Raw genomic sequence first — 23,048 nt, forward strand, 5'->3', positions numbered from 1 at the left:
TATCTGACAGAGTATACAGCACATTTTCTGGTTCAGGCTTTGGTCTTGTTGCTTTTGGCAGGAGTAACAGGCACATGTCACTCATCTCTTCAGGTCGCTACATTGTCTCCCTGTAGCAGTATGCATTAAGTTAAAATCCCTGCTTGTGTACAGAGTAGTCAATGGGTCATAACCTGAGTAAATGGAGGCACTGGTGAAGTGCTACACTCCTTCTCACCCACTCAGTTCTACTGGGGAACAGAGTCTGGTGATGTCACCTATACGTGGCATCAAGTGTCCATCCAGACTCTTTTTCTGTGAAGTTTCTAGTTGGTGGAATGGGCTGCCCAACTCCATCAGTACTGCATGACTCCCTCAATGTATTTAAGAAGCGACTGAAGACCCATTTGTTCTGTGAATATCTGTCGAATTAATGAAGGAAAAAAAAACTTTGCTCTGCAATACTTTATGTTCATGGTTAGTTTGTTTAAGGTTAACTGCTTTACTGATTGTGATCTATGATTGTAAATGTATGAGTTATTACATCTTTTCACTTGTAGCAATCATCTTTTGTTACCCATCCAATTACACTTGCTCAACAAACATTCCCTAGCCTAATGTTACTCAATTTTTTTATTGATGTTTATTAAAAGCAAGTAATATTTCAACTGTTTACCTCTTTTGTAAGTCACTTTGGGTAAAGTGTCTTCTAAGCAAATAAATACAAATGTGAATGTATTAATATGCGCAAAAAAGAGTTAGACATCATCATCTGCCACTATGAATCCGTAAACAAGCATGAAGACTGATAACTTTCTTGTGTTTATTAAAGATTTTTAGTCAAATTGACGCTTATTGAATACCATTAGACAATTAATTGTTGTTGTTGTGGCTGTGATTTATCACTCAAGCACCGATGAATTACAAAAAAGAATCCGGATGTGGCTCTTGGCAGGAAAAGGAAAGAGAGAGATGTTATGTTTTTTTTTTTCCTTTCGTGCACGTCAGTACATAAGCAAGAATCATAAAAACTACACTTTATTCATTATTTGACTAGAATTTGATGATTTTTATATTTTAGGTTAAGTGTGTAATTCATGGATTGTGGGTTTTCTATAATAATTGAAAGGCTGTTGTTCAGTGATTTTTTTCATCAAACTGGACGGGATCAAAGTTGTGGTTGGAATGAAAATGATCTGCTCAATCTGACATCACTGCTTTCTGGGAAAACTGATTGATTGAAAATTACCAGTACAGTGACAACAAGTTAGCTATACGCTAAAGGTAGCACAGAGTTAAAGTACTGACATTAGGGTTTTCTTTTATCATCTCTGTTGGTTCATAGCTGATAACATTAGGACATATGCTTGTGTATGATTCTGGATAACGCTAGCTTATGTCTATTAGATATGGTAGCATACTGATTCAAAATGGTGTTAAAGTTTTCACATGAGTGATTTGTTGTATTTATTGCAGTAACTCTGAAAACTTTTCAAAGGAAGATGCCATTAATTAGTCAATAACACAGGTGAGTTAACATTTTTCATCGAGTTAATGTAACTGCAACTGTTGTTGAGCCAAAAGTTTCTTTTTGCTTTCTTTTGGTTCTTGTGAAGATGCAGTTTAAGTGCAAGTACTGCGAGTTTATATGTGAGAAAAGGGGTTACCTATTTAATTATTACAGGTTAAACCAGCTACAGTAGAATTGTGCCGTTTCCTTGCTTACACCAAGAATGTTTGTGCACATTTAATCCCATTAATTGCACTTAAGGGCCACTTACAGCTAGGTCTACAAGTATTTGGACAGTGACACAATTTTCATAATTTTGGCTTTGTATACCACCTTAATGGATTTGAAACAAAGCCATCATTATGTGATTGAAGTGTAGATTTTCAGCTTTAATTTAAGGGGTTTACCAAAAATATCATATGAACCATTTAGGAATGACAGTCATTTTTTTGCATAGCTCCCCATTTCCAGGGGCTTTTAAAGTATTTGGACAAACTAACATAATCATAAATATAATGATTATTTTCAGTTTTTGGTTGAAAATCCTTTCCATTTAATAACTGCCTGAAGTCTGGAACCCATGGCCCCTATCCAAGTGCTGGGTTTCCACCTTAGTGATACCTTACCAGTCCATTATTCAAGCCCTCAGTTGAACTGGACAAGGTTACTACAGCATCAATCAAATCTTACTCTGAGAATGTCAAACAATTTTCTGCCAGAGAATTCATCAGCTTGCAAAAGTTCTTGTTGCATCATCAGTCTTTTTAGATGGAATTCAATATTGTGCTGATATGATACTCTCTGTTGGTTCATGCTCAGGCCTTCCTAAATTTAAGCAAATCAAATAAATAGTGGAAATTAACACAGAGATCCTGTTTGTCTGCAAAGCAAAGACCGCATGGCACCATGAGCATTTCAGATTTTTTGAACTCTGTGACAGTATTAACCCCTCTCTGTGTATGGTGCAACTAAAGGAGCTTAATGATGTTTCCCTCTTCCAGCATACAAATTTGGAGACAATATAATAGTGACACTCGGGCGTTATAGTCTGTGTTAAAAATCAACAAGTGTGATTACTCCTATTAATCTAAGCAATATGGTTCTTGATGGAGTCTTAATGTAAGTCCAAATGGTCACATTTTGCAGCTTTCATAGATGTGCTAAACGTCTTCTTAAATGCACTTCACCTCTGTCACACAAACATTTATTTATTCAAAGTTTCTTTTCATACTTCTTGCCAAGAAAAACGTGCAATGAAATTTATCAAATACTAGTGATGCTCCATCCGGTGGTGGAATGCAACTAAGTAAGACTAAGGCTTTTACTTGTAGTGGAGTATTCTTTTTATTTTTTCAAGTGTTTTTTAGAGTGTGTTATTAGTACTTTTACTAAAATAATTCCACCACTGGCTCTACCAACCACTCACTGACACTCTACCAACAACTTAACAATGGCTCAGCAAGCAACTGTTCTTAAGGGCATGCATATTTCTAATGTGTTAATTATAATTTTTATTCTCAAGATAATGGCACACCAGAAGGTGACCTCGAGGGTCATTCTCACAGAGGTGAATATACGAAAGGTCATCCTGAACACAAGGCCTACTACAGTACAGTATTTGATAAGAAACCTTAAAGAAAAACTGCAGTCTGTAATACAATGATCCTGAATTTGATCACGAACTATCACTGGCAGAAAAAGACCTTCCAGAAAAAAACAGCAGTCAGAATCATTACTCTACTCGAGCTAGTACTTGTCTCAATGTCTGATGAAATCTCCAGTGACACACACAGTACAGCAGATAGACAGATCATCTCTCATTAATCCCAGGAGCGACAGACACAGAGGCCAGAACTATTTTCTTTCCCAACTTTTCCTGTTGATGTAGAGTATAGACCTCTTTCCATTAACCTCCATTCTTTTCTTTCTTCGTCTCCCCTCCACACTCGCGCTCCTCCTATTTATAATGGGGACGTGGCACAGGTGCGGCAATTAGCAGCTCCCGGCATCAGTTATGAACATGAGCGATCCCACAACTGTACACTTCAGTGCAGAAACACCCATGCCCGTATCATTCCCGGGAACCACTGCATCCACACTACCACACCATCCCCCGGGGCTTTAAGCCACGAGTGCGGTGATCACTTATTTCAAAATTGGCTATCTATTTCAAGCCACGGACCTGCTATATGACAGTCTGTTAGAGTAGTATATATCTTTAAGTCCTGAGATCCATTTGTTGCTGTCTTCTGCACAGCTTCAAGTGCTGCTATGTCTTTTTTGAAGCATGGTGACAAAACCTTCACACAATACTTCAGACGTGGTGTTGCTAGTGCATTATATAGTCTAAACATAATGTCCATTTAGCTGAAATGACTGCAATCTAACACCTCCTCAATATCTGTTTATCAGATCACAGTGGAGGAATTTTAGCACACTCTTTTCTGAATAATTCCACTAAAACTTACATTTTGCTTGTGTTCAGCCACTGTGAAGACCTAAAACATCTTTCTGAAAAATGCAAGCAGCATGAAAGAAGCGACGGTCAACTAGGCCACTATTGTTCAACCAGTGTATTGTGGCAGAGTGGTGCACCATGAGAGCTATCCAGGTGTGCTGTAGAAATAATAGTGTAGTGCACTTGAGTTTGAACCTGAGAGGGACAACCTCCTTGGGTGGTTGAGACCTGTCTGAGAAGGACAGGACTACCTGGAGAAACTGACATAAAAGCAGCTAGGTGATCGCTATGTTGCAGACACAGCAAAGGACGTGTCTCCAGGCTGCTAGAGCACATCTGCCTGGGTGTGTGGTCACCCACGAGTTTCACAGGGCCAATGGAGAGTGGGCATAGGAGTTACATCTAAGACAGAGAGGGTTGGACAAAGGGTAGAAGCAGTTGGGAGATGCCACCGAAGTGCTCAATAAGTGCTACGCCTCTGAAAACTGATCTGAGCTCCTTTTTTTTTTACCGGTTTCTCCAGTAGACAACACATTTTGGGAAGTTCAGCACTTGAATCAGATATAATGTGTTTGTAGTTAGTAAGACAGTGGTGTACCTTTGGATGTTTTTTCTTGCAAATAGTGTGCCACCAAACAAAAAAGGTTGAGAAACACAGATGTAGACAATAATATGAAGCTAAATTGTACTGTATTGGCAGGCTTAGTGAAATGACTCGATTTAAGTAGAAAGTAATTAAGATATTTTCAGGCGTGTTCAAGGAAATATGGGCATCCTGATCATTAAGGCAAATTATGATTTTAGTTGGATTTGTCCTGTGGGTGTAGTACAAAACAGGTTGGTGGGGGCAAGTTATTTTTTATGATATGGGGATCAGTGGATCTTACAGTGTGAATTTGTGCCCATGTGAGGTAAGCCTGGCAAATGTGCATAGAAGAGAGCAGACTGACAGCAAAAGTGAAATAGAATTAGGGTGGGAATAACTCTGTGGGTGTGGTAAATGATAAACTAGGATGCAAGAACTGAAAAAAATCAGAGGACTAGTGATTGTATGATGCAGATTTATGGAATATAATGGAAATGGCCAAGGACTGGGTACTCTATTAGCAGAGGTAGAATAAGATTTGGTTGGACTTATGCTATGGGTATGTTATGAGACAGACAGACAGAAGTCCACATTGTTGGAAGATTACAGAGGTGGGGGTGTAGACATTATGGTGTGGGTTTTGGCAGAATGGTAAACTGGACAAGATGACAGAGGACTGGGCAATTTAGAGACAGGTGTAGTATAATATTTGGGTCACAGGTACACCTGTTCCATTCCATATCTATAGGGCAAGTTATTGGAAGAATAAAGGGGCTGTCAATGTTATAGTCTGAAGTTTTGAAGCACAGTAGAAATGGGAAAGCTGGCATCAGATTGGGATTGTTGGAAAGGGTATAATACATTTTAGCCTGGATTTGTCCTATGGGTCTGGTACTGGACAGGCCATGCTGTTCACTCACATTATGATGCGGATCATGAGGTCATGTGTAATGACCAGTTAGTAGATACGAAAGGTACTATATAATAGATAGATTGAAAGGCACTCAATAATAGATAAGTGTGCTTCAGTTTGTACTCCCAAAAACTGTGACCCCGTCCAAATTTACTTAACCAGCCGCCACTGTGCATCACCTTGTAATATAAAAATTAGTTTCATTTAAAGTCTACAGTAGAAGTAAGCCCTTTTACGCTCTGGTCACCTGTGCTTCTGTTATCTGGCCCATTCATTTATACATTTTCCTTAATTTAATGACTTTGTACTTGGAAGTGAAACAAAGACTTTACGAGTCAACCAACACTTTATTCTCCCCCCAAAAAAAGGTTAAATATACCTACAATAAATGCAACGAGGGTTTCAGAAACCGCTTGTCCTTTGCTGGCACATTCTTGTCCAATTTCCCGAATAATGTTCTTGATGACGCTTTCAGCCTGCGCGTGCGACATTCTGTAAAGAGGAAGGCAAACGTTAACAGACGAACTAACCTTCAACCCCCTACTCCCCGACCACATCTGGAAGTGTGGACGATGTCAGCGTGCACAAACTTAAACAATCTGCGCACATGCTAAGAACGTCTGAACAGAAGCTGAGAAGACGCAACTGAAAGAAGAGTGGAAGGCGCTCTTCGTGCACTCATGCACCGTTAATGCAGACGGTATTTCGTGTAACCAATACTTTAAACAATCTGGCTTGGGCCTGTGGGGTTGACACCACACTGTATACTAATGCCGCCGCTTTCGAAAGGGTTGCACGAAACTGACTGTCGAAAGGGTTGCACGAAACTGACTGTCTCCGTGACATCACACGCACTCCGACATTCTCAGCAAGCTTCAAGAGAAGGGTTAATGTGAACCTTCAAGTTTCAAACAGTGGCCGATGCGCGTAACTACAGAACGAACTTACATTAAGTCAATGCTTAAATTACTTGTCTTTTGCTTTTCTTAAGATATTTAACAGAAGTCACTTACTCCAGTTGAGCAATCTGCGAAGCCTCTTCTGAGCTAGCCAAGGATACAGGCGCAGCCTTGTTTAGTTTGACATCGAGTTGCTATGGCGACTAACATTCGCCGCTGATTAGTCCAAATACAGCCAATGAGCGCCCCGTAAGGGGATCGGGTCCCCGGGAGGGCGGTGTCAAAGAGCGCTGAAATTCCTAAAAGCAATGCAGTTCCGTGGCGTTTAGATTCGAAACTCTTGCAACTTTAGTTCGAAGGAGTATATTTATTTAGATCGCATTATTCTAAAACTAACAATGCAGCTCGTTTAGTACATTACGTGTGATTTATTTTAAATGTTTATTTTAGCCCGAAAGTACCAGGACAGGTGCATCCTTTGAGTTCCGCCAGTCCACTGAGGTGTTCCTGTTGTATTCGGAGCCGATGTAGCGGAAAATTGAGACAATAGAATTGTTCACAATGTCGAAAAAAATGTTAAAGGAGCCGTAACGAATTGCTACTATGTCACTTTAATGTGCTGATTACAGCTGAAACAATCTTCAGAGCAGATGACGGTCGTCTTGTCAGTTGATAAAACCAGCGCAAATGTTAAAGAGATACTTAAAAAAGAAGAAAAAAGTGACCAGCTTTTTGTTCATTCGTGAGTAGATTTATTATAAGAACCCCACAGCAATTGGAGCGAAACGTGTATCAAGCACGTGTACAAGTAACTCAATACAGAAAATGTAAATATTAACAAATGACGGTTCGTTTTTCCATATGTTCGTTTTGCTGTACTGTCCTTTCGTATCCCTGTCATGTATTCTTGTGAGCTAGGCTGCATTTTAAATCTGCCTTGTGATTAATTTTGCTGCGGAAAGCGCCCCTTCTTAAGGAATGGATTATTTTTAAGTAGTAAACATTTATAAGAGACTGTCAACGGAGTTACTTAGTCAAATACTTAGTGCTAAAATATTCCATTTTAAATACTTGAATTTCTTTTTCCCGCCTGACTATTGGGTACCAGTTGGGGGAAAAAGGTAATTGGATTAATTTGCTGATACTGTTACTTTACGTGTGTACCGCACATTACCTGCGAGGATGGACCAACCATTTGGGACTAACGAGACAAACACCGTCGCGCCCTCCCTCAATTGCTGTACAGCGCTGTTGAGCCACAAACTTTAAAGAGCGGGAGAGACAGCGTGGCCCACACGGCATCCGTGCACCTGTCAATGTATTCTGTTCGTGACCATGTCTGTTCTATCACATGATCGTACTAACTCTAGCCCACCCGTACCAATGTAAACAAGAAAAATGCAAGTAATTAAATAGACAAATTACCGATTTATGGGCAAGGGATTGCAGCTGGGTCAGCGCGTACTAGTGGTCAGTACAATGACGTTCGTTCTTGCTCATCTCCTCAGAACGGTTGACAATATAATGTAGGCTATTAATCAAGCGAACATAGTGGTGAAAGGTAAATTGAAAAATCAGGAGTGTTTTGCAAGACATCGCCACAGTCAGAAGATTTCTCTTACAGTTTACTTTCTACACTGCTTTATGTTTTGTTTTACAAAGACGCACCTTTTCAAACACTTATAGTGTAATTAGCTGTAACTGTCAAGGCTTGAACAAACGTTTCATAAAGACTAAAACCTCACTTTGTCCATGATAACCCTTCACACATTAATTTTTTTGAAAGGTGAAGTTCACCATCTGCAATGGAGCAGTAGAGCAGAAAGGAGGACAAAGCAGCTGGAGTATCTTTTTTTGTATTAATCCAGGAATTACAAGCTGGATGTGGTATATGTTTACTAAATCTATCTATCTATCTATCTATCTATCTATCTATCTATCTATCTATCTATCTATCTATCTATCTATCTTTTTTTCAGTTTTTATGGAAACACATTCATATCTTAATATTTTTTGAAATCGAGACATAGAACAAATAAACAATGGCAAATAAATGAATACATCAAGGAATAATTAAGTGTACAACATTTTATTCACATTTTTGGTTAATTGAAGTGGTCACCTTTCGCTAATATACAGTGGTGTGAAAAACTATTTGCCCCTTCCTGATTTCTTATGCTTTTGCATGTTTGTCACACAAAATGTTTCTGATCATCAAACACATTTAACCATTAGTCAAATATAACACAAGTAAACACAAAATGCAGTTTTTAAATGATGGTTTTATTATTTAGGGAGAAAAAAAAAATCCAAACCTACATGGCCAAGTAATTGCCCCCTGAACCTAATAACTGGTTGGGCCACCCTTAGCAGCAATAACTGCAATCAAGCGTTTGCTATAACTTGCAATGAGTCTTTTACAGCGCTCTGGAGGAATTTTGGCCCACTCATCTTTGCAGAATTGTTGTAATTCAGCTTTATTTGAGGGTTTTCTAGCATGAACCGCCTTTTTAAGGTCATGCCATAGCATCTCAATTGGATTCAGGTCAGGACTTTTACTAGGCCACTCCAAAGTCTTCATTTTGTTTTTCTTCAGCCATTCAGAGGTGGATTTGCTGGTGTGTTTTGGGTCATTGTCCTGTTGCAGCACCCAAGTTCGCTTCAGCTTGAGTTGACGAACAGATGGCCAGACATTCTCCTTCAGGATTTTTTGGTAGACAGTAGAATTCATGGCTCCATCTATCACAGCAAGCCTTCCAGGTCCTGAAGCAGCAAAACAACCCCAGACCATCACACTACCACCACCATATTTTACTGTTGGTATGATGTTCTTTTTCTGAAATGCTGTGTTCCTTTTACGCCAGATGTAACCGGACATTTGCCTTCCAAAAAGTCCAACTTTTGTCTCATGAGTCCACAAGGTATTTTCCCAAAAGTCTTGGCAATCACAGAGATGTTTTTTAGCAAAATTGAGACGAGCCCTAATGTTCTTTTTCCTTAACAGTGGTTTGCGTCTTGGAAATCTGCCATGCAGGCCGTTTTTGCCCAGTCTCTTTCTTATGGTGGAGTCGTGAACACTGACCTTAATTGAGGCAAGTGAGGCCTGCAGTTCTTTAGACGTTGTCCTGGGGTCTTTTGTGACCTCTCGGATGAGTCGTCTCTGCGCTCTTGGGGTAATTTTGGTCGGCCAGCCACTCCTGGGAAAGTTCACCACTGTTCCATGTTTTTTCCATTTGTGGATAATGGCTCTCTGTGGTTTGCTGGAGTCCCAAAACTTTAGAAATGGCTTAATAACCTTTACCAGACTGATAAATCTCAATTACTTCTGTTCTCATTTGTTCCTGAATTTCTTTGGATCTTGGCATGATGTCTAGCTTTTGAGGTGCTTTTGGTCTACTTCTCTGTGTCAGGCAGCTCCTATTTAAGTGATTTCTTGATTGAAACAGGTGTGGCAGTAATCAGGCCACAAAAATATTCATAGCAGTCAAAACCTAGACGACATGGGTTCATTCACTTGGGAGTTTGGTCTAAAAAAAATGAAGGCTACAACATAGACAATGATTAAAAAAATAGCAAGAATGAAACAACAGTAATAATGATCAAAAGGGCTTGTGACCGGACATTTGCGTGATAGACATATAAGCGCCAACAAAATAGCGCCAATTAAAACGCGCAGACAAAATCGCGAAAGTTTCATCAAATACGTATTAGTAGTTTAAAGTATATATAATGTTTATTTTAGAAGCCAATATTATGAGACGCGCATGCCATCAGCACAGCACGCAGATAGTCCTTAAGATCACGCCCTGCATACTGTATGTAGGAAGAATTGCAGCAAGACGTCTTGATAGTTGAGCATATTTAGACTTGCTGGCTGCCTGACTGCTGATAATTCTGCTTTGTATACAACGCGTTATGCCAACCCTCGACTGATTTATTTGTTCGTGGCATGCCATCAGCAGTTATAACAGTTATAACCTAGCACATAATGTGTACATGTTGCGCACATACGTGTCCCATTCTCTTGGCCTCTCTAGCGATTTTGTCGTGGCGATTTTGTCGGGGTGCATTTGTCGAAAACCAGTTAGCGGGTTTGTCGGCGCTCATTTGTCCATCGCGGTTTTGTCGGTGCTCATATGTCTCTTGCGTTTTTGTCGGTGAACCAAAATGACTTAGCAAAAGAGTCACAAACACGACAAAAGAAAGTTAAACGATCAACAGGGCAAGAGGACTGCAGCTCTCTTTGACTGCACTCCTTAAGACTGGTGGAAATCAAGTTATAAGCATCTCTGAAAATTTTTTTAAATAACATCTTGTGTTTATACTCTAGAAAATATCATCCTTCGATGTTTATCACCAAATGCTCCTGGCATGCAAAAAAAGTTCTCAATAGCCGGTCTATTGCTGGGAATAAAAAAAGAGGAGAATCTCCTTAATGCCGTACATTCATTTGATGGTGATTTTTCATAATCTGCATACAATGAGAAAGGTCAATTAACAGGACTCATAAGTAATTGTTTCAGTATACTTGTGTTTGGTTGAACATTGTGATTATATTAAGTCAGAGATCTTAATATATTTTAAATATTTATGTCTAATGCATCTTATGCACTCTCCACAACTGGGAAATACCTCTGTAGCTGGTTGTTTAACTGCTCACGGCCATGTATTAATCTCTTTATTTTGGCATAGTTTTTTTTCTTCCTTTTTTTTACTGTTCTAATGTGACACAAGTATACAACAGCCGTGATACAGGTGGTAGAAAATGTCAAAGCGTAAGCAGCAGATAATAACATACACAAAACTGGAGCTTTGCCAAGAAAATGCAGTCTCTTAAATTTCCCTAATAACAAACCACCCTCTTCTCAAGCACCAAAAGAGAAAGGAAAGATGGATGGAATTACGTAATTTTAGTCCAAAAGAAAGAAAGACCTGCAATAACTGGAAACTCCAAAGGAAAATCCTAGAAATCAAACCACAAGCAACATGGACTCAAGAAATATTCAGAAGCAACTCCAAGAACGATTGGACAGTGGCAAACAGTAAAACACTATCCAACAGATTTTTTGACCTGGCATGGGAAATAAAAGCCAACATCCTGGACACTAAGAACCACCAAGTTAAAAGGAAAGTCGGTTGAAGTGACAAATGCCCAACATCAAACCACAGAAGTATGCAAAATACCAAGCATGTGATGTGGGGATGTAACTATGACCAAAAAGTATGGATTATGACACCAAATAAGATTCAAATCAACACAAAAAACGTTCTATACAAAAATTTCAACCCCTACTAACATAACAGAAAAAAAAAACATTACTGGGTAGGTGTAAACAGAATTAAAAGTGTCATATGGGAGTTGATGAGACAATGAACGATTCATGAAAAAGTTGCCATTTCTAAATGTTTTATATATAGCAGAGAAATGGATTAAAGAACAAAAGTACGCCATAACAGGACCACAGACAGATAAGCATTAGTATGTCCTTTTTTACTGAAATGCATTTGGTTAATCCCAGTCTCCCTTGTGTTAATCTACACAAAGTAATGAAGCGAACCAAAAAAAAACTATTCAGTTTTTTAAATCAAATGTGAAATTAAACAGAAAAAAATGTCACAGAGATCTGGAGTTTTCAGAGAAGTGTAAAAAAGATGACAAAGAGGAAGCCTGTCAATATAACCCGATTGCAAAATGTTTCTGCAATGTTGTGCCTCAAGCATGCATTATTACGAGCGAGTCATACTGTTAGACACTGCCATAATCAAATGTCTTGTACTACATTCTGAAATTGTCAAATTGCTACGTTGTCTTAAACTGCTCCACATCCTATCCCCAACAGTCCTTACTCATTTGTTGTGTCCATCCTCAGGTTTTTGTCTACAGACATAGCAACAATGATCCCCTCAAAGCATCTTTAAGCACATCCAAGCTTAGAAATTCACAGGCATTCTGTGATATAAACACTCTGAAATTAGCATTCATTTTTATTTAATTTTGAGGAATCAAAATAGATATCAAAAGACATACATATCAGATTTGAATCTGTTGCAACATTAATTTGAACAGTCATAGATAAATAACAAACAAAAAATCTCATAACTTGGTCACCTTTCTCTGTAGTCTTAGTAGGCTGTTGAAACACACCGACTCCAATGCAGCAGGTGTGGATTGTTGGAGTTGGTGGGGGGTCTGGAGAGGGTCAGCTGCCAGTGGTGTCACTGCATACAGATCAAGGTTATTATACTTTTGTCTTTTGATATTAGTTTTTATTTCTATATTTCTTCTGATCTTACTTGGAAATTCAGTTTAGTTTTGGTTTTCCTTCATTGTGAATTTTTAGCTTTAATTTTTTTTTATTTTACAAAGACATTTCTATTTTATTTTTATATCTATTAGTTTCAGTTTTAGTTTCAATAATTATGGTAGGTTAAAGAGCTACTATGGAGTTTAGTTTTTGTGTCACAATGAGACAGATCTGTACACTTAACAGGTTTGGGTATAATATGAGTTTAAAGTTAGTGAAAGCTTACTACACTGCATGACACAGTTTACTATTTGGTTTTGTTTTTGTCTGATAAAAGCAAACATAATCAAAACCAGGTACTGAATATGAACAACTTTACACAATTTAAAATTTTTAAAATATTTTCGATGTCATTTGTGCTGAACAAATCTGTGCTGGCTGTTGGCACTTTTTTCTTTTGCTTTTATTGCCCAAAATGAGCCAATTTGTAAGGAAATTTAGGTGAATGTTAAGGTACCTCCTAGACTTTCTCATGTACTCAGATATGGGGATGGATAGTTGAGGAATAAACCGCAAAACAATGATTATATTATGTACATCAAAGAACCATAAACAACAAATCAAATATATTGAACAATTATTATAAAAGTAAAGTTAAAAAAATCGGACTGTATGAATAAAAAAAAAATCGAGTATGTATTCAGATAAAGTACCACTTCCGGTTGATGTATTTGGTCCAAAAGTTAATACAGATATACAATTTTGATGTAACGACCACGTGCCAAATTACATCCATCTATCTAGTTGCGTTTTTGAGTTATTGTGTTTACACACACACACACACGCACACATACATAATTTCAAAAAACTGTATTTTCAGACTCGGAGAGGTCTGAAACATCAAGATTCATCAAAATCTCAAAGTCAAATTTTTTTCATAATTACTATACTTTCTCTATACTTTGTGTGCAAAGTGGCAGGTGAATTGCTGTCAACAAAAAGTAGGCACTGGAAAAATAAACTGAAACGTGAGTTTTCTGTCCATACAGTAAAGTTTTTGTTGACCAGCACATTCCAGTTTCAGGCGTTTGAATTACATCTTGATATACAAGAAGCACGAAGAAAGGTGGCACGTAAATCGCTTTCTATTCCACATGGTTTACGTGCCTGTAGTCGGCTCACTCTTTCACCACCAATGCTGTGTGAACACCCACCCTTCGTCACCAGCCGCCGTTCACTGGATGAATATATGCGGGCAGTTCATGCTGGGTGACTTTCAGTTTTAGAGTTAAAAGTTACAAGAATAAAAAACTAACAGCAAGAAAATTCACTCAAAAACAAAAACTAAAATTATTTTAGTAAATTATAATTTTATTTCAGTTACTTTAATAGTTTTGTTTAGTTTTTCATTTCGGTTTTGTTAATTATTTTATTTCAGTTTACGAAAATGTTTTTTTTATAATTTTTTTTTATTTTTTCAATAAATCAGTTTTGATTTTAGTTTTCGTTAACTATAATAACCTTGGTACAGATGTTATTAAACCCCCACACAGCACATACTCTATGCAAGGTGTAATGCCGTGTTTACATCAATTCCTCACAAAAAGTCTCAAGTAGGACACACATATCAGCACTGACAGTGAAGAAGACAAACATGTCCTGATTTAGATGCAGCGGGGACATCATCACAACACACAAAGTTAAAGTTAGTAACGTTTTTATGTGCAGGTGAACCTGTTTGTGTTTGTGTGAGTGTGCATTACATGCACTTTTCTCTTTTGCCACAGATGAAAAAACAAATCTCAATGTGCACAACTTGGAAGACACATTTGCAGGCATTAAGGCAAACGTGGAATTTAATACCTGACAGAAAATACAGATCTGCAAAATTAAACTCATAAAAATGGTTTTAATTGTAAAAAGTGATGGTTACTTGTGTTCATGAACACAAGCAAAAATATATAATTGGAATATTTCCATCATGTCACATTTCAGTACTAAACTGAGGGGATACACAGTTGATTTGTGTATACAATATTCTTCTAAATCAATTTAACATGAAAGTATATATGGTTAATCTAGTATTTTTTAAAGTATTTGTAAAGAGTACAACAACACTTACTCATTGGCTTACATTTAACCTTTATACATTCTGTCACTTCTTTGTTTTCTTGATCCAAAACTTCATTTGGCAGCCAGTCTTTGCCCACTTTTTCTGGTGCATTCCTGTGAATCATCCCGCAGCAGTTCCCCATCTAACTGACTTCACAATATCTCTGGTACCTTGATATCCTGATAGTATCTTTCACCCTGCACTTCATGCAGTGCTGCAAGATTTTCAGAAAATATTGCAATTGTGAATCCAAAAAATTAACTTTAACATTTGTATAGAAACTATTCCTCAAATTTAACAGTACATTTTTTCACCATTGCATTTGGATCTTCATTGTCACTCGAGACCTTGAAATGAACTTGTTGAATAATACCCAAGCCTCTCTTTCCAAGCCCATTGATCGTACCATAAGATTTGACATCAGCAATTAGTTTTGTTATATCTGGTTCGGCAAAATTTAGCCTCAGACAAACCCAGAAACTCAAAGCTCAAACACATCAAACAAGTTCCATATTTTGATAAAGTTTTGACAAACTGGTTCATTAAACCAAGCTTAAAGGGGTTGCAGGAATGCTTTATCAGGAACCACCAAGCTAGGTTTAATGATGTTTTTGGCACCAAATTGTGGCTTTTTTTAGCTATCTGTTCCTTCTGAACCCAATGTCGGTTCTTGGCCCTGTTGTCCCAGTCATAGAGGGAACATGGAAATTTTGTATGCCCTGAATGCTGACACAGGAAGAGACAGAGAATATTTTGGTCACAGAATATTTTATCCAGAGCTCTTAAAGGTATCTGCCAGAACCTGAATGAATTTCTTCCGTGTTAAAAATGCTACATTTTACTCTTTTTGCCAAATAGGAATGTTTTTCAGATTATTTTTGTTTATTTTTAACTCTTATTATGTAAAGCATATTTGTTAAAAATGTGTCAACCTATGTTAATTTTTTTTCCTTATTAGGTATTGGAGGAGGGGAGGGAGTTTGGTTAAACACTTTTTGGATATCGGGCTCAAGCTATAAGTCCTATTCCTATGACTTAACTCCCTTCATAAAACCTAAATCCCCACTGCCCTCAAGGTACCAACAGAGGTGTTGTTATGTCCCATTTAAGAACATGTTTTAATCACTTCTCCTCCTTCCTTTTGTTGCCCTGTATTTTATTTATGCTTACAGATTACACTTTGGTACATGTTTTCAGAAATGATTGGAATTGAGGCTTCATCCATCACCCCCTGGAATCAGGTCTTCAGTGTTTTTGCCTTTGTAGGAACATTTACTACACATCGATGCACTGAAGAATAAACAGACTAACTGGCAAAGCTTGCAAGGAAAGGCTGAGTTAAGAGCTTAATCATCTCATGGAACCTTATTGTCTGGATGGATTTTGAACGTTCTCTTCACGCCTGTGTGGCTTTCCTCCGGTCAGTCCTCTTTTTGCCCACACATCCTCAAGATGCTCCGCATTGTCTATACCTTTCACTCAGTCTTTCCTTAGATGAATGCAGTGATATTCACCTTCCTATTCTTATTACTTTGCTTTCTGGCTCACGTCACAGAAAAATTGTACTATTCCTTCAGAAAGCCAGACAGCGTTGTCTACTAATGCCTCTTCTCTTTCTCTCTCTCCAGACCGAAAGACTGACAACCATGACACCTCTGCCATCACTTCCAGTTTCCGCCTGCCTTGACCCGCCTCCTCCTGTCCAGCACCTTTATCTCTGGAAGCAATGCCATCTTGAATCAGTCTTATGGAGTCTCACGTCATTTCAACTTTTTTTCTTTCCTAGCACGCTATACCATGTTTTATTCTGAATATAAGGGGTTGGCCCTTACGGTGCCCAAAAAATTATAATCTCTGTTTGTCTCATTATTACACCTGATAAGTGTAAATGAGCAACATCCCAGTAAACTGCTGCTTTGGCTTTCAGCTTGAAGATGTAATTTGCCTAGCATAAAGTTCCTCAGATTAATAAACTTATTGTTGAAATGCAATAAAGAGTGAACCCTGTTAAGGAGGATGAGTAGATTGTGCCCGTTGCCTGGTGGCAGGTCTCACATCCACCCAGACAATGAAAGAATTTGCTGCCAGGTACCCCAAACGTCTGGAGCCATCAGTCATTTTTACACTTTTTATCAGTCATTTTTACACTTTTTACATACTTTATACTACCACACTGTAAATAAAGACTGTTATCAAGACAAAACCATAAATTAGAGTCTAACACAGAAAGCTAAAGCTGTTTAAACAGATAATGAACTTAACAATGCCACAAAGGCACACCAGGAAAAAAAAATGGAAGAAATTAGTACTATCCTATAAAATTGATTATTTCAATTATTAAAGCAATATTGACAGCCTCAGCAGTAGACCTAACAATTACGTGTTATTCTGAAACAATGAATCTTGGCCCATCATTTAAATACTGAGACTAATACTGTAATGATTTATAAAAGGCACCATGTGCCAACTCACTAAAAGAGAAATTAATCTTTAACATTTAAGAATTCTAACAAAGAATGGAAAAAATACTATTATGGAATGGGTAAAAATGTAGACAAACCTCAGGTGCAGAAGTTAAATACCAGGAAAAGCCAAAAAGGCAACGTATCTAGCTCAGAAGCACAAAACAAGATCATTGTCAAAACAAAGCAGATCAAAATTCAAAATATCAAACCTAACTTTTGGTTTGATTTCCCCTGACACACAACATGCAAAATGGCCATAAACAACATGGCTGTGGCTATGCAAAAGGATCACAAAATGGGGGTGGCAATCCAAAGTTGAATACAAAATGGTGCTGAGGTGACTTCATTGCCATAATGAAAAATATATAAATATTGAGGAATCCATCACTAAAAATTCCAAAAATAAAATGAAAAGACTCCAGGAAAGCCATAACAAAAATTCATACCAAATGTTACCTCTGTAATATTGGCAAGAGCACTAGATACTTTCTGAGTTTATTCTTCTTTTTGGCAGTAAGTAGTAATTCATACATCTTACTTGATGCAATAGATGGATTAAAGGAAAATGTAATATAAAGCTAATTTTTAGAATATGCATTTTGCTTATTACCCATGCTAGGTGCTGTTAAGTGTTTAAACTTTTAACTATGTATAGTACATGAAATACAGTACTTTGTTTTAATTGTTGATTTTGCAGCAAAGCAAAGAACTTTTTAATTTTTCTTTTCATACCTTTCGAGATTATGTTAATGTCTAAATTATTCTCCATATTCATCTTGTATATACTATTAATGGCAGGTATATTATAATAAAATAATAATAAAAATCATCAATGTAGCAAGCAATATTCTATCTATGCTCGATGTTTTTTACAAGCAACTGTTGAGGTGTGGTAATGTAAAAAATAAAATGACATTTGAAATGAAGAAAATTAAAAAGAAAGCATACTTGTAACATATAAATAAATTCATTACACTTTGTAAAATTATCTAACTGATTAAAGGTTTTCTTAAATTGATTTTTTTAATGTATAAGTGTGTTTAATAAAACCAGAGACTTCAAAAACATTCAGTATATTATGCTAACTGATCATTGGATTATGTCAAAACTGCTAAAGAGTAAACAGTTTTTATGTATGTATATGTTCTCAAATACTTTTCACTTTTCTATTTATTTTAGCCAGCATCGCTATGACTACAAATACAAGATGAATGAAGCAAGCAATGATAAAGCTCTACACTGCAGCTGACAGAAGGAGCTCTGGATACAGTAGTCATGTTGACTTTCGTATAAAGCCCCGCTTTGTAAGTCGGCAGTTGTGGAATTTGTTTTTGAGGACCACAAAGAATATTGTGGTAAAACAAGGATGAAAAAATCATTTATCGTCTATGAAACACCACATGTATCTTTAGCAAAAAAGTAACAGTCGTCAGAGAGACAGTGGAAAGAACATCAAACTTCTCCTTGGCAAGTCATATTTCTTTAACCACAAAAAGAAGGTGTGTTACTCAGTTGCAGCATGTTTAATGCACTCATTTAAGCATCTGTTTATCTTTCAGACAGTTAACTTATTTTCAGTAGTGGTAATGTATCAGGCTTAAATTTATTCTGTCTCATTATTAACAGAAACTGTGTAACACTGAACATATCTCTCAGAAGAAATGAGTTAGGATGAGCATGTCTTAAAAAAGAAGAAAGGCATTTCATACTTCCATTACAAACACTGCTACAAATTCCAAGTCTGACTGAAGTATTTGTACCACAGCAATAATGAGGTCAGCCTGAATTTTCCTAAAATGAAATGGAGAATTGTGTTTTTGTAACTTTGGGGAAAAAAAATCAATATATTCATAACATAAATTCATACCAAATGTGACCCCTGTAGTATTGGCAAGAACACAAGAAAAAAAAAAATTGGCCAAATTAAAAAATTAAATAAAACTTTCTCCTGTCAACTGGATTCGGCAAGTATAGAAATAGTTGGGTGGATAGATCAAAATTCCCCTTATTCTAACCATGTATACTATAAAACATTTAAATAACCTTAAAATGTGTTGAGCCTCACATTCAAATGTTTCAGCATCTTCTCAATATATAGAAAAGAGATTCCTGGTTCAGTATCACTAACAAATGGATTATGGATGTCTGTTATACTCCTTGAAACTAACAAAAAGAAAGCCTAAGAAAAGACCCAAGGCCACCTAGAATGGAAACTAACAAAACATGTCAATTGGTATTAACCTTTGTCATTTAAATATTAATTTGTTTGACTTTTCGTTCCTCAACATTTTAAAGCAGCTCCTGCAATTCTGTCCACTCATTTACAAAGTAAATTACGCCTAAGTATGTTATTTATTTATAGATAGTACCAACATACACAATACAAATAATGAAAAAAAATGAATTATTCTAACCATGTATACTATTAAACATTTAAATAACCTTAAAATTGGTTGAGCCTCACATTCAAATGTTTCAGCATCTTCTCAATATATAGAAAAGAGATTCCTGGTTCAGTATCACTAACAAATGGATTATGGATGTCTGTTATACTCCTTGAAACTAACAAAAAGAAAACCTAAGAAAAGACCCAAGGCCACCTAGAATGGAAACTAACAGAACATGTCAATTGGTATTAACCTTTATGTGCCACTAAATGAATCAAAAGAATGTTTTCAAGCTTTCACAACAGGTAAATAATTCTAAAATAAATAAATAATACAAAACAGATTTCTTCTGTAGCTTCAGTCATCATCTATTTGTGAAGACTTTAAACAAATAACTAACTCCAATGTGGGTTGAATGGTTGTAAACAGCAAAAAAACAGGAAGTTACATCATGGCTGTTCTGGAAATAGAACTATATTAACCCACCCATCCGATCATCCATTGCCGTAATTTGAAATAATATCAATCATGCTCGCATCAGAACATGCTGACATACTGACATTACTTCAGTCAAGAACTGCCAACAGATTAAGTGGTCACCAAAGCCCAAATGACGTTTTTTGTGTATTTCATATGAAAGCAGTATTTCCATATCCTACAGCTCTCTGTTCGCCACTTGTCTAAACACTCATAAATCATCACAGAATTCCTGGTTTTATTTGGAAGGCTCTGACTTCAAAGATCCATAGCTTCAAACATGAGCCTTTTATTAACTCTGGAAGTATTTAGTCTAAAAAACAAGAACACTTTGGTCACTTTTTAATTAGATAGATAATGAGTGTATTTTTCACAATTTTTGAGCAGAGTATTTATTGCTGCATAATGTGCTGTTAGCTTATAATAAGACATTGGGCATTGGGAGTAGGTAACCACAGGATTCTCAATTTTATAGACTGCTCTTGATTTTGACAAGTCATTTGTTTACAGTTTAAATAACATAAACATCTTAAATCTGTTAATATATATATATATATATATATATATATATATATATATATATATATATATATATATATATATATATATATATATATATATTAAGTAGATTTAAGATGTTTATGTTATTGGTTCCTGCTCTGTACTTAATTCTACCAGAACAGGCCCTAGCCCCCCAACCCTTTATTGGAATAAGATGGTTTGAGAACATATAGTATGTAGTTTTCATATATTATATTATTGTTTGTATATATTTATAACAGTATGACCAAATTATGTGCAGGATGTTATTTATTCTCTTTTCTAATTATCCAGTATGTATTATTTCACGTAATTACAGGATATTTTAGCAGTTTGTTTTACAATGTAATTAATCAGGCTAAAATAACATTTTCACAATGACATTAAGTATTTTTGTGATTTTCAGAAAGTGAGCTTTGGTTTATAGTTTTCTAAAGACAAAATTAAACACCATTATATTAATTATTTTTAGAGAAAGCTGTACTCTAAAAATATGGAAAATTAAAAACTCTATATTCTGTATAGGGTAAAATGAAAAAAGAAAATATTTCTAGTTTAGTTTTCATGCAGTGCTCTATTTAGAACTGTAAATGCCATGGAGGAAAGAAAGCCATCAATGCTGTATGATAGTATAACATCCTACCAAGATGGAAGCTGACATGAGTTAGACAAGCAGAAGCCAGAGGCCAGGAGCAGTTCCATTCTGCCATATGTTAGGTGGCAGTGGTCTGCTGGAGGCATCCCAGCTTGGACACCAGCAAGGTTCATGGGAAGCTGAGTCTGGGAGTGCAGCATTGTTCGGGTCCCTGGGTGCTACAAGGGGGCACTAGAGAGGAGGTTCCCAAATGACTCCCCACATGTCTTGCCAGGGTGCTAGAAGCTGTTCAACAAGTCCAACATTAAAAGACCCTGCTGCACGCAACTGGAGGTGGATGGAGAAGAGGTTCATTGTTTCATATGATTATTGGCTGTACATTACTGTATAAGGTACTTGGTGGACCTTATTGAAATACATTATTTGAACCCATAACTGTGTTGGGCATTATTGCTTGGTGGCACCCTCTACTGAGTTCACAGGTGACCTTGTTTGCTGAATTTTTCCCTGGAAATTTGCCATGAGGCTGGTTTAAACTAACTTTTTTCCCAGCATATCATAATGCTTTGTGAGGCCAGTATCCCGTCACAGAGCAGTAGCTGCCATGTTGAATGGGAATGTTACTACTCGATCTGAACCACAGAGATACTTTATATTCATAGACACTGCCATATATAGCTATGCTATACAGCACTGCCTGACATACTTTGTTCATGCATGAATAATTTAAACACATGCATAATCTCAGTACAGTACTCAAAAGGCACTCCAAGTTTATCCATTAAAAAATAAAGGCATTATTCTTTTTGTGGGGTTTATTAGCTGACCATAATGAGAATATTCTGAAAATACTTTGTTTTTCAGCAGAGATTATTTTGTATGTTCTTTTTTCACAGGATTAAATATGGTATTCTCCTTACAATGTTGCACAGGTCAAGTACAGACATGGAAAACACATCCCCAACCCCTCCAACTGCATAATGCTGGTTAATCCCTTGTATCACGTGCTCAGTTGATATTAAGTTAGTCTTAGTGATAGGAGCTTGGGAGATGCAGAAATAGGCAAAGGAGGGAAGCACAGTGGTGCAATGGTTAGCACTGCTGCCTTACAGCTCAGGTCACGTATTCAGTCCAACATATTTGAAAGATGCTTCCCTAGCCTTCAGGAACACATAAGAAACCATTGCACCATTATAATCCCAAACTAGTTCAGATTCTCCTTTCCCTTGACTTCAGTCCTTTTCACAGAATTTGCCAAAATTCTCAAACATTTCTGAGTTTCACTGAACTTAATGCGAAGTTCACTCATCACCAGTTATGAGAGGTCACAGAGCAATTGCTCTAGTATTTTGTTCTTTGAAAGACCTTTAAGTACTATGATTTGTAATTCAATTTAAGTTACAAGAATCCTAATTATAGATTTCTGAAGAAAAAGTTTTTCAGAAGCTAAGGGGAAATGTGAAAGTGATATGCTGATAAGAATAGGGTCAAATAGTACACATCCGATAACCACCCATTTTGGTTTTATCAGATACCTACAGATGATGAATTACATTATCTATTCCACTTGAGGTTTACAAAGGTTCCAGTTGCACTGGGCATAATGCAGAAATCAATTTTGGATGGAATGCCAGTCTATCATAAACATGTTCATGAGTTGACACACAACAAATTACTCATAGCGGAACAATTTTTCAAATAATGTCAGATGTATATTACTGGAGGGTCAAGACATAGTCAGTGAAAGACTAGAGAATATACAAACTCAGGTGGAAATTGAATTAACATTTTCAAGATGTGAGTCAACAACACGACTGTACCACTGTGTCATCTACCTTTTTATCAATTTAATTCTGTTTTCTTTTTTCCAAATTGATCTGG

The 23,048-nt window shown here is 36.8% G+C and overlaps 1 protein-coding gene across 5 annotated transcripts in view; it reads right to left on the reverse strand.

The window, feature by feature from the left end:
* cfap206 (cilia and flagella associated protein 206) overlaps window positions 1–6,524 on the reverse strand; it is a 39,317-nt gene extending 32,793 nt beyond the window's left edge. For all 5 annotated transcript variants that reach the window (XR_005632975.1, XR_005632974.1, XM_039748012.1 and 2 more), the window contains exons 1-2: window positions 6,460–6,524; window positions 5,830–5,938 (exon numbers count right to left, since the gene is read on the reverse strand). Coding sequence is in view for 3 of the 5 variants with exons in the window: in XM_039748012.1 (XP_039603946.1) it covers window positions 5,830–5,937 (108 nt within the window). In the remaining 2 variants the exon portion in view is untranslated. The remainder of the gene's footprint in view (window positions 1–5,829; window positions 5,939–6,459) is intronic.
* Between the last annotated feature and the right edge of the window lie 16,524 nt (window positions 6,525–23,048).

Source organism: Polypterus senegalus, chromosome 3, assembly GCF_016835505.1.
Source record: "Polypterus senegalus isolate Bchr_013 chromosome 3, ASM1683550v1, whole genome shotgun sequence".
NCBI lineage: Eukaryota > Metazoa > Chordata > Cladistia > Polypteriformes > Polypteridae > Polypterus > Polypterus senegalus.